Source organism: Plecotus auritus (assembly GCF_963455305.1).
Source record: "Plecotus auritus genome assembly, chromosome: 1".
Classification (NCBI taxonomy): domain Eukaryota; kingdom Metazoa; phylum Chordata; class Mammalia; order Chiroptera; family Vespertilionidae; genus Plecotus; species Plecotus auritus.
This window is the reverse complement of record NC_137770.1, coordinates 246,970,224-246,983,884: the sequence shown is the minus strand read 5'-3', so window position 1 is coordinate 246,983,884 and position 13,661 is coordinate 246,970,224. Positions and strand designations below refer to the sequence as shown.

Here is a 13,661-nt window from a genome sequence, read left to right as displayed (position 1 = left end):
TAGCCCTAACCCTAACCCCAGCCCTAGCCCTAACCCTAGCCCTAGCCCTAACCCTAACCCTAACCCTTCTTTACCCTAACCCTAACCCTAACCCTAACCTAACCCTAACTCTAACCCTGACCATAACCCTAACCCTAACCCTAGCCCTAACCCTAACCCTAACCCTCAGTCCTCACCCGAGGAGGAGGGACCCTCATGGGAATGGCCTCTGACCCTGTGGCTGTGGCCTTTGGGGCTCTCGGGGCCAGGCATTTCGTGCCTCGGGCTCCCCGGGTCCCAGTTTGGCCCAGGGTGGGGCGGGGCCGCCAGCACAGCTTTTGGGCCCTCCCTCCCTCCTGTGAGCACCTGCCGCCCGCCTCCTTCCCAGGTCTGGGGGGCCGCGTGGGGCTTCCTGCCAGCGGCAGGGCTGGGGCACCCCGAGGGCGGACGCTCCCCAGGAGTCCTGAGCCTTGTCCCCCCGACTCCACCTGTGCCTGCCCTGCCGGCCCCCAGGGAGGGACGCATGCGGCTCACTCCCCCCCCCCCCCACACACACACACACAGCGCAGGGTTTGATAGGCACCTGCAGGACTAGTCCCCAAGCAGGTGCCGTGGGGGGCTCTGAGGGCAGGGAGGCCTGTGTGAGTGCCCGCTCCTGGAGGGCAGTGGGCCTGCCGCCCTGGGTGTGGGAGGTCAGGCCCCGGCCAAGGCCCGCGCACAGGGCTCCTGTACGCAGCTGCTCCCGGCCTGGCCCGCACCGGAGGGGCGTGTGCTGAGCCTGGCAGCCCCTCGCCTTCTCAGAGAGCAGGCCAGGCACCCCGCCAGCTCCCAGCCCCAGCTCCACACCCCACTGCTGGGCTGCCCTCTCCGGGACACTGTCCGGCCCCGGCCCTGCCCCTCCTGGGCCAACTCCTACGGGGACCGGGGGACCCCGTGCCAGCCAGGGGCCACCTTCCCTCCCTCCTCCGGTCAGAGTCCCCTGCTCTGGGGCCACCAGCGCCCCTTCCTTCCCTGCTCTGTCCACACCTGGGAGAGGCACTGGGCCGGCCAGGGCTGCACGCCACCGCCTTGTCCCCGGGGAGCAGGTGGCCTGGGCCCCATCCTCTCCCCACGGGGCCTGCGGGTGCCGGGCACGGGGACAGGCGAGTCCGGGGGCACACGGTGAGGGGCCCAGGCTGGTCTCCCCAGGGGCGGCCAGGTCCCCCATCCCGCGGCCCTCTTGGGGTCAGCTCCCGGCTCGGCTGGTGCGGGAGTGGGAGCAGGCCGTGGCTGACGCAGCTCTCTCTGGTCTAGGGAGCCGCCGCCTCACCCCCTGCGCCCCCCACACACCCAGGTAGGCTCGGCCCCGGCCCCAGCTCACACGCGGGACGGGAGGGGGCGACCACAGTGGCTGCAGGGACAGCCCAGCCTGAGGCAGGAGCGGGGGGCTGCTGGGGAAGGGCCTGGGGTGGGTCGTGTGCATCTGGCAGCCTGCTACTTGGGGCCCTGCCCTGAACCCCGTGGGCAGGTCTGGGACGGTGGAGGGGACTCGAAGTGCCTAAGGCCTTCCTGGAGGAGGTGTCATGTGGGTGGACATGTGGGCTCGGGGGAGGGGTCCCTGAAACCTGGAGTAGGCGGTCACCCGGGATAGCCCAGGGGCCTGGACAGAGTGGGGTGTCCTGCGTGGGAGGAGTGGGGTGCGGGGACCTGAGGAGGGAGTGGCCGGGAGGGGTGGTTGGGGTGTTAGGGTGGGGGTTGGGCACCCCTCTCAGAAGCCCGGGGTGAAGGGGAGGGACGGTCAGGGAGGGACATGGCCCTGGAGGAGGGAGGTGGGGCTGTGAGGGGCCGGTGGGAGCTCTTGGCTGCACTGGGGGTGCCTCAGCTCTCAGCCCCCGGGACTCACAGCGCTGTCCCTGCAGGAGGCCCGGCGCCCACCTACGTGAACATCCCCGCCAGCCCCTCCTCCGCGAAGCAGCTGCACTACCTGGGCCTGGAGCTCCCCGAGGCGGAGGCGGGCGTCCGAGGTGGGTCCCCCCACGGCCCACGGGAGTGGGGCCCTAACCCCGGCACCTGGGCCCTCAGCCGCCCTGTGCTTCCTCCTGCTGAGCTGTGCTCCCGCCCAGGACCCCCTCCCCAACCAGGACCCCCTCCCCGCCCAGCACCCCCCTCCCCAACCAGGACCCCCTCCCCGCCCAGGACCCCCCTCCCCAACCAGGACCCCCCTCCCCGCCCAGGACCCCCCTCCCCGCTCAGGCCCTGCTGGGTGGAGGGCGTGGGTGGGACCCGCAGCCCCACACCTGGTCCCGCCGAGGCTTCCGAAGGCCCTGGGCCCACTCACCTGGGGCCGCTTCCAGGGGCCAGCACCTCCGGCTACGCGCAGATCGACCTGGCGGCCACGGCGGCGGCCCAGCGGGCGGGGGCCCAGCACGCACAGGCCCGCGAGGAGCGGCTGGCCCAGCTGGAGCCCAGGAGGAAGGGGGCCCCTCGCTGAGTGGCGTCGCCCCAGTGACTGCATGGCCCGTGGCTGAGCAGTGCCCACCCAGAGGTCTGCGTTCCGTGGCTCACGGCCTGCTGGCCCCCGGGGGCGTGGCTGGTGGCCGGACCAGGGCTGCCTGCCCACGGCCCTGGGACGCGCCCGCCCTCCCTGCCGAGGCGGCGGCCGCCTGAGCGATGCGTGAAACCCACGTCCCGCCGGGGCCCCTGCCAGCCGAGCGCCCTGTGCATCGCTGCCCTGCGCGGGGGGGGGCGGTGCTGCGGCCCAGCCGGCCCTGGGAGGGCTGGCCCCGCCCGTCAGCGATGTGGACGTGCACTGACCGCTCCTCGGGACCCATCGGTGGGTCGTGTAAACATTTAAAGCCACCAGCGCTCTACTCAGTGACGCACGCCGTCTTCCTGGGGGGCCGGGGCTTCCTCCCTCCCGGGCTGTCTGTGGGCGGCCTGCACAGTTCAGTCTTCCATCGATTGGTTGCCTCCCACAGGTGCCCCGACCGGTGCTCGGGACCCAGCCACAGTGGGGGTACTGCCCTCGCCCAGAATCGACCCTGCAACCCTTGTCTGCGGGCCAGCGCTCTAACCACTGAGCAACCGGCCGGGCCACTTGGGTCATCTTGACACGGCCAAGGGCTCAGGGTGGTCTTAGCTCAGTGGGTGGGTCCGGGTGGGGTTCGGTGATTCCTCCCGGTGGTGCCCGTGGCTTTGGGGGAGTCGAGCATGTTTGGGGGAGCATGTTTGTGACTGTGCGGGGGTGGGGGTGGGGGCTGCACTGACCACGGGGTCTGGAGGCTGGCGGTGGGCTTCCTGCCACCCCCTGAGGCCTGGGCACCAGGCCGTCCCCTGGGCCCCACCTGGTCTCAGAGATGGGATGGGCTGTTCCACCTCGCTGGGGCTCCAATCCGGCCGCTCCGGCCTGCCTGCCTCGCTCCCTCCCTCCCTCCCTCCCTCCTACTTTCCCTCCCTCCCTCCTTCCTTCCCTCCCTGCCTCCCTCCTACCCTCCCCCATCCATCCTCCCTCTGTCCATCTACCAGCCTGTCCGTCCGTCCATCCATCCTGCATCCATCAGTCCCTCTCCCTCCCGCCGACTCCCCAGCCCACTAAAGGCAGCGCGCCTGCGGGAGCCGCCATGGGGAGCACAAGTGCTGACCCTCCATCTGTCCTCCCTCGGCGTCTTGGTCTGCAGAACAGGAGCCCCACCTTCTGAGTGACCTCTGACCTCTGAGCTGGGGAGTCAAGGCAGAGTCAGGCCCGCCCTGAGCCCTGGGGTGGGAGGAAGGGCTGGGTGTTCCCTGGAGGAGGCCCTGGCTCTGGGCAGGCGGAGGCAGCAGACGCTGCAGGTGGGACAGGGCAGGGCAGTGCCAGCGCTGAGGCCCCAGGGCCGGTCCCTGGGGGGAGGGCGCACGTCCTGGCCACAGCGCAGCAGCAGCTTCTGGAGGAGCAGATCCCACTAGAGCCGGCCGACGGCGGGGAGACCAGGGGCAGGACCAAGGCCGGACAGCTGTCCGACAACTCGGAGGAAATGCCTTGACAAACATTTAAAAAAAACAATTGGAAAAGCTAAACAGTCCCATGCCTGTTTTTAAAAGTTGAGTTCTTAAGACTCAGCACTAGGAGATTCCAGCCTGGCAGGCGCCCCACGGACCTCAGCCCCCACTCAGGAGCGAGGCCACGCCAGCCACGCAGCGCCTGCGGCCCGACACGTCACCTTCTTTGGGACAACTCACCGCAGCAGAGACACGACAGACGGCGGAGAGGGAGCTGCAGGCGCCAGCACAGCGGACGCTCACAGGAAGGGGCGCTGCGGCCCGTGCCAAGTCCCTTTATGCTCAGGCATCCAAAACCCGGGTGACTGTCACTCCCAGAGTCAACCTTCACGGTCTCATCACGGCAGATCCGCGACGCCCCTGGAGGAAGATGGGCGGCCGCGGGCCAGGGCAGAGGGGGAGCCGGGGCACCAGGAGGGGGGACTGTCGTGTGGACAGGAGATGCGAGTGTGGACGGACCACTGACACGTGAACCGAGGGGACAAACTATTCAAAAAATGGACCGAAAACCTGTTCACAACAGCACGAGGTATCTGGTACCCGGCGTGAATCCGGCGGAGATGCGGGCGGCTGTGCCAAGAGGAAAGGCGGCGGAGGAAAGGCTCCCGAGCAGCGCCCGCAGCCGGAGACCCGGCGTAGCTGACGCCACTGCCCCGGGCCCGAGGTCAAGGCCATCCTATCAGAAGTCTAGCAGCTTTTCTGTTCAAGTTCAGAAGCCGATTCCAAAATGCGTGTGGGAAAGCGAGTCCCTTCGTGGCCTGTGAAGACAGAGGCACACTCCTTCTTTGCGTCCAGGGCTGATCAGCGCTGTGCACCCAGCGGGCAGGACCGCGGCCCTCGCTCAGGTTCTGACAAAGGCCCTCCCAGCCGGCTACAGGGAGCGTCTCCCTAACAGATGGGCCGGGACAGAGGGAAACGACGCCGACTGTCTGTCTGTCCACGTGAAACGCAGGGACAGGCAACAGCAACTACGGTGACAGGCGAGTGGCCGCCCCGGCTGGTTCGGTCAGCGGTTCGGGGTTGGCCTGCGAACCTAAGGGTTGTGGGCTCGATTCCGGCCAAGGGCATGTACCCTGGTCGGGTGCATGCGGGATGTCCCCCCTCTAAAAATGTCCTCGGGTGAGGATTGAAGAAAAAGGGAGTGCCCTCCAGTGGGGCTGCTGCCTGCCGCCTGCACCGTGACGGCCACGTGGGCAACCACACGTCACTCATCATGGGAACCAGGACTTGTGTGACTTCCTCCAAACCGCCACCCAGGACGGAGGCCACCGGCCGGCCGGCCGGCACCCAGCCTCACTGCCTCCAGTCCCCCGGGCAGCCCTGTGCCCCGGCCAGAGGCTCACGCCCACCCGTCACCGTCCAGAACGACGCCAACATCCACCCACAGCGAGCACGTGACCATCAGGGGCAGCGGGATGGACACTAGACAAGGGGCACTTCTGGAGACGGGGCTGGCCTCACCTAAGGCACGGAGGCCCACACATGTATACACACACACACACAGGGCTGGCCTCATCTAAGGCACGGAGGCCCACACACGTATACACACACACACACAGGGCTGGCCTCATCTAAGGCACGGAGGCCAAGACACACACACATGCACACGGCCGACCTGGTGTAAGGCACGGAGGCCCACACATGTACACACGCGCACGCACACACACAGGGCCAACCTCATCTAAGGCACGGAGGCCGGCGTACACACTCTCCCACATCTGTGAAGCTCAAACAGGGAAGTCGTGTGGCTTGTCTGTCGGGGTCCCTGTACAGAAACCCGCAAACTGGTGGCTTAAACCTTTATTTTTGTCCTGGAGGCGGGAAGTCCAAGATGAGGGAGCAGACGGACCTGGTGTCTGGAAAGCCACGACCTTGCTCGGCAGGAAGAGGTGCTCACCCCACGAGTGGGGCTCCGCCCTCAGACCCAATCACCCCCACAGGGCCCACCCACAAATCCCACACGCCGGGGGCTGGGCTCAGTAGCTGAACTTGGGGGTCACAAGCCAAGTGGCTAGCTAGAGGAGCGTGGGGGTCCTGGGGTGGGCCCCCTGCTCCCGGGACAGCGCATGCACTGGAGGCGGTCTGTGCATGCCCCGTGACTGCCCCTCCCCCCCACCTCAGCCATCTCTCCAGGAGCAGGAACCACCAACCACACGGTCTGAAGGCCAGGCTGTCAACAACTCAGGTAAACTGAGGCCCATGTCCCCTCTGCTCACCCCCACGTCCCGGGGCCAGACTCATCCCAGGCCTTTTACTGGCCAGGCACAGGGCATGGCTCTGGGCCCCTGGCACTGACCTCAGTGGGCAGCCCCAGCCTTGCCCGAGGCCTGGCAGTGGCCAGTGCAGACATGGCGTGGAGGCCCAGCAGGAAGGCTGCCCTGCCGGGGACCCAGCGCCTGCGGGGGCCCCTCCCGGCACCCCAACCCCACGAACACTAGCACGCTGCCCGGGGTCCCTTCCACCAAGGGATGAGGGCCTGACGGCTGAGCTCTTCCAGGTGCCAACCTGGGAAGGTATCCCTTGGACCACCCGAGGCTCCTCCCGCGGGGTGCCCGCAGGGCTGAGCATCACCCCTGAGCCTCCCCCCCCTCCTCTCATGCACCAGGGAAGACGGGGCATGGGGGTGGGGGTGGGAGGGGGACCTTGCAGCTGGCAGTGCCCGGAGCCACCGTGGGCTGCGGCCGAGCGACACACACACAGCGGGAGAGACAGGGACAGCGAGTGACAGTCACGGACGAGTTAAACACAATCATCGCAGGGACTCCCAACCCGGGATTCCCGCGGCTGTTAGGGGTCCTGTGGCTGTGGCGCTGTAGGTGAATCGGCGCTCGGTGCGGGGCAGCGGCCTGCGCCAGGCACACGCGGCGCCTGAGGCCACCGCCCTGCTGGGCACGGCCACGCGGTCGCAGGTCCCGTCACGCAGCGCGGGCCACGCCAGGACGGTCCTCAGAGCTCGTTGTGGCGCGCCCGGGAGATGCGGCCCGACAGGTCCTGCAGGTGCTTCTTCACCTACAGAGAGCGGGCAGGTGAGCCGGGCAGGAGCGCCACTGCTGCCACCACCTCCCAGGCCTCCACCCAGAGGCGCCAGAGCAAGTCATCAGGCCAGCCCGCAGCCCCGCCCCCACGTGCTGCCCACAGCCCCGCCCAGAGCCCCGGCCAGGTCCCAGCCTCCTAGGCCCGTCCCACCTCCCACCCCTCCCCCCCCCCAGGAGCCAGGCTGCATGTCTGGGCCCAGGAGCCACCTCCCCGTGCAGAGGAAGCCGAGGCCCGGGGCGCGGCACCCGCCTTGTAGCCCAGCTCCTTGGTCTTCTCCTCCAGCATGGCGTAGCGCTCCTTGTTCCGGCTCACGTGCTCGTGGTCCCCAAACCGCTCCACGTGCCGCAGCTTCTGGTGCGAGATCTCCAGCTGCTTCTGGTAGTGGTTGTGCTTCTCAATCTTCACTTCGAAGTGCTTCAGCTCCTCCTGGAACGTCCCAGCCGCTGACACCCCACCTCCCGACAGCCGCAGCCCCCCGCAGCCCCCCCGCAGCCCGCGCACACGGGGAGCCACTGCACCGGGGGCGGAGGGGGACGAGGGGGACGGGCAGGAGCGGGCCCTGGGAGCGGCCGCGGCTGCAGTCAGAGGTGAAGAGGCCGCAGCCCCCTCCTAGCCCCCGGGAGACGACAGGACAGGCAGCCCCGTGCCCTGCTCACCCGAAAGGCCTCCAGCTCCTGCTCAGAGAAGTTGGCGGACCGGGCCAGGTCCCACAGGTCGATCACCCGCGGCTCCTCGAACTCTGCGGAGAGCAGGGCCACCTCAGAGGCCCGCACGGCGGCGTGGCCCCAGCTGCGTGTCCACCAGGCCGCCAGCACAGGGTGTGAGCGTGCAGATGTGGGCGTGCGTGTGATACATAGGTGCCCGTGAGCATGAGTGTGTGCACGCACGTGTGTGTGCAGCACCCTTGGGAAGTGCCTCGGGCACCCGCCCCACACGTGCTGAGCCCGCGGCTTACAGGACCCGCTGGATGGGGCCACTTCCTGCCAGGCCCCTGCAGGGGTTCGGGTGTGGGCAGTGGCCCCAAGAAGGAAGTGTGGGTATCAATGAGCCACCGCGTGTGGAGCTGCTTGTTACTGCGGCGTAACCAGATGTCATGACTGACACACGGGCCAAGGGACCATGGATGTGAGGGGACGGCGTGTAACGTTCAGAGAACTTGCCGAGGAAGTGCCTGCCAGTGGGCCCCGCCCCGCCCCGCCCGAGCTCACCCGCCTCAGCGCTGTAGCCCTGGTGGCTGACTCTGCGCAGCCGGTCGTAGCCCTGGCTGATGCGCCGCAGCCGGTCCTTGAGATCCGCATGCCGGCTGTGCAGCACCTCCTCCTGAGCGCGGCGCATGTCCGAGGGGCTGATGGCGTTCTCCTGAATCTCTGGGAGACGAAGCGGTGCCTGGTGAGGCCCCGGGCCGGGGACACCAGCCACGAGCCGCCCGCATCACGGGGAGACCACAGCTCTCGGTCCCTAAGGGTCCCCGTCCCTTCCTTCGGAACGTGCAGATGTGAGACCTGCGTTCCAAGATGGCCTTTCGCAGGGCTGTCAGCTCAGGAGCCCGCGGCCCCGACCGCCAGGGCCCCGGCTTTCTGAGGGGGGAGCAGCGACCACACAACGATGCCACCAGGGGTCACAGCAGCCGAAGCGATATGTTTGTGAGCGGCCGGGGAGACCAGGTCACTAGGTGCTCTATCGACCCGTCCCCGCACCTGCCAAAGGCACCCTGACGGCCCGCGAGAAACCAGCACGGCCTCCCGCAGCTCCCCTCCCCCAGCGAGTGGGGCTGTCACTGGGGAGAGGGGCTGTCTCTCAGGAGCGGGGCGCCTGGGGGGGGTGGTGGCGGGCTGGACACACCTTCGGTCCTGCTCAGCGTCTCCAGCAGGACGTTGTACTCGCGCACCTTCTCCCGATGGTGCTGGAACTCCCGCCACAGCTTGTCCAGCTCGTCCCTGGAGAACTTCCCGGAGGTCTTCGCCTGGGGGAGTGGGGGAGCCTGAGTGAACAGCCGCCCTCCCCGTCCACACCTCAGGCGCCCCCCACCCAGACCGTGGGTGACACGTGGATAACGAGGTCCTACAGAGCCCCCCCCCCCGCCCCGAGAAACAGCAGGACGCGGGAAGAGGAGCGCCCAGCAGCCCCAATTCCCGACACAAGGGCGCGCCCGGGTACCTTGTGCCACAGCTTCTCCAGCCGGGGGTCCTCCAGGCTGTCCTGCTCAGGGCCCTCGGTGAGGGAGTTGCTGCTGAGTGCCCGGGCGTCCTTCCGCCCGTCCAGCCGGTACTTGGCCAGGATGACTAGGAGGGAAGTGGGCGCCAGTCACGGCCGGCCCGGGTCCATGGGGCCGGTCAGCGGCTCCCCTTTCACAGGTTCCTCCACCGCCCCGGTTTCCGGCGCCCACCAGGACCCACCGGGGCCCAGCAGGACCAAGACAAACCTGACCCTCCCGCCAGCGCTGGCCGCCTCGGCTCGTAGCTCCCCTTGGGAGCAGGTCCCGCGGGACAAGGGTCATTACCAGTGAGGTCGTTCTCACAGCCCACACCGGCAGCCCATTTCTGGGGACGTGGGAGAATGTGCCCCGCACACAGGGTGCGCCCGAGGGGGTCCCTAACCGGACCCTCTTTTTGGAGGGTGAGGGTTGGTTCTACAGGAGAAACTTCGGTGTCAGCACCTTGCAGCAGCAGCAGCGCCGAGGGCGGCCGGGCCACGAGCCGCTACTTCCCTCAGCGGGGGCTGCTTCTGGGGGGCTGCCAGCAGCCTGGTTTCCAGCACCACATGGGGCAGGCCTTTGGGACAAGCCCCTGCTGTCTGCCCTGGCACTCAGGGCCCCTCCCTGCCCTTCAGCCCTCCCCCCCCACCTCCTTGGCTGGAAGGGCTGGGGTCCTCCCGCCCCGCCCGTCTTCCCTAGAAACTGGCGTGAGCTTCCCTCGCCCTCTCAGTCTCCCGGCTGACCCCAGCCCTTCCTGTGGACACAACCAGTCGGCGAGGGGCACCTCGGCCCACGCCCTCCGCACCAGCGCCTTGCCCCTGTCCGCCCTCAGCGAGCCTGCACTGGGCACTGGGCTGTGCCCGCCGGCTCTCGGCTCAGGGAAGCTTGGCGTCCCGTCTGTTGCAGGGGTCCTCAAACTTTTTAAACAGGGGGCCAGTTCACTGTCCCTCAGACCGTGGGAGGGCCGGACTATAGTTTTAAAAAAAAAACTATGAACGAATTCCTATGCGCACTGCGGGCCTGGGACGCGTCGGCTGCTAAGCAGGACAGGCAGCGGCACCCGGCGGGCCAGATCAATGTCCTCAGCGGGCCGCATGTGGCCCGGCATGTGGCCCGCGGGCCGTAGTTTGAGGACGCCTGGTCTAGAGGTACAGGCAGCCTGTGCCTTGAAACTCCCTCCTCCTGGAAGCCGGATCCCTGGGGCTTGATGTGAGCTGGGGCTCGGAGGGCAGGGGGTGTTCCTGATGTCAGACCCAGCCTGCAGGGCCTGCTGTCCCGCCCACAAGCCGAGTGGGAAGCGCAGCGGGGTGCCCGCCCCCTCGGGTTAGGAGGAAGGAGGTACCGTTGAGGTTGCGTATAAGCTTCGCTTCCTTCTCCCCGTCCTCATCCAAGCCTTCGGCCTTCAGCTTCTTCCAGGCGAACTCATCCCTCTCCTGGATCTTCAGGTCGGCGTGGAGCTCGGACAGGTCCACGGGGGAGAGCTGCAGCTGCGGGCGGGACAGGGGACACCTGATACCACTGCTCGACGGCCGACGACACGGCCCCGGAGAAAGGGTGACCCAGAGACACCGGAAGGCCAGCAGGAGACAGAGTCCGGCCCCAGCCCTTCAAATCCCGCACCCGCTCCTGCAGGACTTCGAAGGGCCCTGGGCCCTATGGCGTGAGACTACCGGCTTCGTCTGAACAATCTACACTCGGCATGGTGGCCACCCCAGGTCCCCAGGGAGCCACCTGCCACCAGGGGCCTGAGCCTGCGGGCACAGGACGCCCACCAGCCCCCACTCCCTGGGATCTTTGAAGATCTCTAAGTTACAGCCCAACGTTATGCCTCCTGGGAAAAGAGCTGGTTCATAGAAGCCAAAGGCAAAGTGGAATTGTCCAACGTCAAGCAGCGGAGTAAATCATCAGTGACCGGAGGCAACCGACACGCGGACGGAGCACTGGGCAGAAACCGGTGGGATGTCTGGTGGTGGCGATGGCCCCACAGGGAGCCTGGATTTCCAACTCACCCGGATGTGTCCCTAACTGCGCTTTCTGCCTGTCAGCCACACCCCAGTAGATTAAAAGAAACCATTGGGCCCAGCTGGTCTGGCCCGCAGGCCGAAGGTCCGGGGTGGATTCTGGTGCAAGCTCCACCGGCCCTGGTTGGGGCGCATGGGCGCATGCAGGGGGCAGCCAATCAATGCGTCGCTCACACACGGAGGTTTCCCCGCAGCTATGGTCTCTGGCGGAGCGATGGTGCGCAGAGCACAGCTCAAGGAGGCCGGCAGGGCGAGGTCACTGCTGCGCTGGCCCCTGGTGGGGACCAGGGGGCCCCTGGAGGCCTCCAGCACCCTCCCCTTTCTCGATGGTGGCTCAGGGAAAGAGCCCCAGGGACAGAGCAGGCCAGCCCACCTCCTGGTAGGCAGGTGCGCCCCCCCACCCGCCCTCGGGGACCCTTCCAGAGCCCCTCCAGAGCAGAGGGAGGTGGCGCCCCAAGGGAAGGGAAAGAGGCCACAGGCGGCGCGGGTACGGGGACGCAGGGGCGTTCACACCATCTGACTCGCGCCCGGAAGGCCAAGCGCTTCACCCGCTTTAACCACCGAGTGAGGACAAGCACCCCTGCAAGAACGTGGGGCTCCCAGACCTTGGCCCTGAGCGCTGGCTCGGCAGCACCAGAGCGCACGGCGACCCCGAGCCCGGAGGGCGGCACCGACCCGGCACGCCGGGCACCCCTGGAGTGCGCCGCCCGGGGCTTCCCTCAGCCCCACCCACACCCCGGGCGCCCAGGCCGCCCTGCCCACGGCCCACGGGTCTTACAACACCCCGAAGCCACCCGAGCCCCCCGCGCCGCGCACTAGACCAGAGAGGAACTGGAGAGCGCCGCAGAGTCGAGATCGCAGCGCTGGACGGGATGAAGCAACACCCGGGGAGGCCCGCACCCCACCACGGCAGGTGCGCCCCCGCCGGCCGCGGACCCGGGGAGGCCCGCCGCCGCTCACCCGCTGGGCCTTGTCCCACAGCTGGTTCAGCTTCTCCATGCGGAACTCCGCCGCGGGCTCGCGCTGGGAGGGCCGCTCGGGCTCGTTCTTCTCCCGCGAGTACTTGCCGCCGTGGCCCGCCGCCGGCCAGGGCGCGAGCAGCAGCGGCAGCAACAGCAGCAGCAGCGGCGGCGCCAAGAGCCCGCGCAGCCCGGGTCCGTGCCCCCACGACGCCATCTTCCTCCTCTGGTCGGGGAGACCCAGTGCCTCTTCCTAGCGGTCCCGCAAGGCCCCGCCCTGCCGCGCCGCCTCCTGGGAGTTGTAGTCCTTCCCGCTCGACCAGCCCAGGCGAGGCCGCCGGCGAACTACAAGGCCCAGGAAGCCCTGCGGCGGCACGTGAGCGTTTCCCAGGCAACCACGCCGCGACCTGGTGATGCCGGGCGCCCAGACCAGGGCTTCCTTAATGGAGGCTTCAGGCCGGCAGGGGGGCAGGGGGGCAGGGGGCAGGGGGCAGGGGGCAGGGGGGCAGGGGGCAGGGGGCAGGGGAGCGAGGGGAAGGGGATTGGTAGAGAGAAGATCCGGCCACCCAGACCCCGGGAACCGAGCGACCGCAGGCCCCTTTCCTCTCTACTCCGTAGAAATTGGACCGTGTCTTCCTGTCGCGGAGACTGTTGCTGTGACATCTGATGTTGAATGTTCCTTGTCATCCTGTGCCCCGTGTCCGGTAGGGCACGCCCTCCGCCTCCGATCACGGTGTTTGACGGAGAAACTGCACAGGCAGCCGTGGTGGGTGGGCCGGGTGTGTTGGACTGACTTTGCATTCCCTATGCATCTTGAGATCAGCATTTTCCTTCCAGGAACACTTGATTGGGGTTTGGGTAGAAGTTTCTTGGACCCTATAGATCAAGTTGGGAAGAGTTAACACGCCCAGGAGAATCTATAGTTTTCCAGCCCCCGGCCTGGTCTCCATTCGCTGGGGCCTCTCTGTGCCTCTGACCGTTTTCTGCCTTTCCTGGCAGTGCCCCTGCGCATCAACCCTGGACTTGGGGTGCTGTAATAATGTCTATCATCAAAGTTATGTTTCCAACATAGTCGCTGACCTATAGGATGAAAGTTGAATCTTGCACATAGATTTTGAACCCAACAACTTTGCTCAGCTCCCTGTTCGTGACCATCGTTTCTCTAGCCAGGGGTCCTCAAACTACGGCCCGCGGGCCACATGCAGCCCGCCGAGGACATTGATCCGGCCCGCCGGGTGCCGCTGCCTGTCCTGCTTAGCAGCCGATGCGTCCCGGGCCCGCAGTGCACCTAGGAATTTGTTCATAGTTTTTTTTTTTTAAACTATAGTCCAGCCCTCCCACGGTCTGAGGGACAGTGAACTGGCCCCCCATTTAAAAAGTGTGAGGACCCCTGCCTCCAGAGCCTGGCGCACACACAGCCGTCTGTGAATAGAGCGTGTTGTTTCTTTACAACCT

General features: G+C 67.4%; 1 protein-coding gene across 2 annotated transcripts; it reads right to left on the bottom strand.

Moving 5' to 3' along the window:
• Positions 1-5,781: 5,781 nt before the first annotated feature.
• LRPAP1 (LDL receptor related protein associated protein 1) lies at positions 5,782-12,490 on the bottom strand. Of its 2 annotated transcripts, XR_013960479.1 has the most exons (9): positions 12,208-12,485; positions 10,569-10,713; positions 9,190-9,314; positions 8,875-8,995; positions 8,241-8,399; positions 7,689-7,771; positions 7,282-7,458; positions 6,329-7,005; positions 5,782-6,250 (listed from the first exon to the last, which is right to left on the bottom strand). XR_013960479.1 is itself a non-coding variant. In XM_080666211.1 (8 exons), exons 1-8 carry the CDS (start codon positions 12,421-12,423, stop codon positions 6,943-6,945), a joined length of 1,089 nt encoding a protein of 362 aa, XP_080522337.1. In that variant the 5' UTR covers positions 12,424-12,490; the 3' UTR covers positions 5,782-6,942. The 2 variants fall into 2 exon arrangements, 1 of the variants encoding a protein (XP_080522337.1); XM_080666211.1 differs by having other exon boundaries at positions 5,782-7,005; positions 12,208-12,490.
• Positions 12,491-13,661: the final 1,171 nt, after the last annotated feature.

Excerpts from the sequence above, each read along its gene's own strand:
- LRPAP1 (XM_080666211.1), bottom strand. The coding sequence starts at position 12,423 with ATGGCGTCGTGGGGGCACGGACCCGGGCTGCGCGGGCTCTTGGCGCCG. Across the intron at positions 9,315-10,568 it reads GCTTATACGCAACCTCAACG|TCATCCTGGCCAAGTACCGG; the intron begins GTACCTCCTTCC and ends CTTCCCTCCTAG. Across the intron at positions 7,006-7,281 it reads CCAAGGAGCTGGGCTACAAG|GTGAAGAAGCACCTGCAGGA; the intron begins GCGGGTGCCGCG and ends CGCTCTCTGTAG.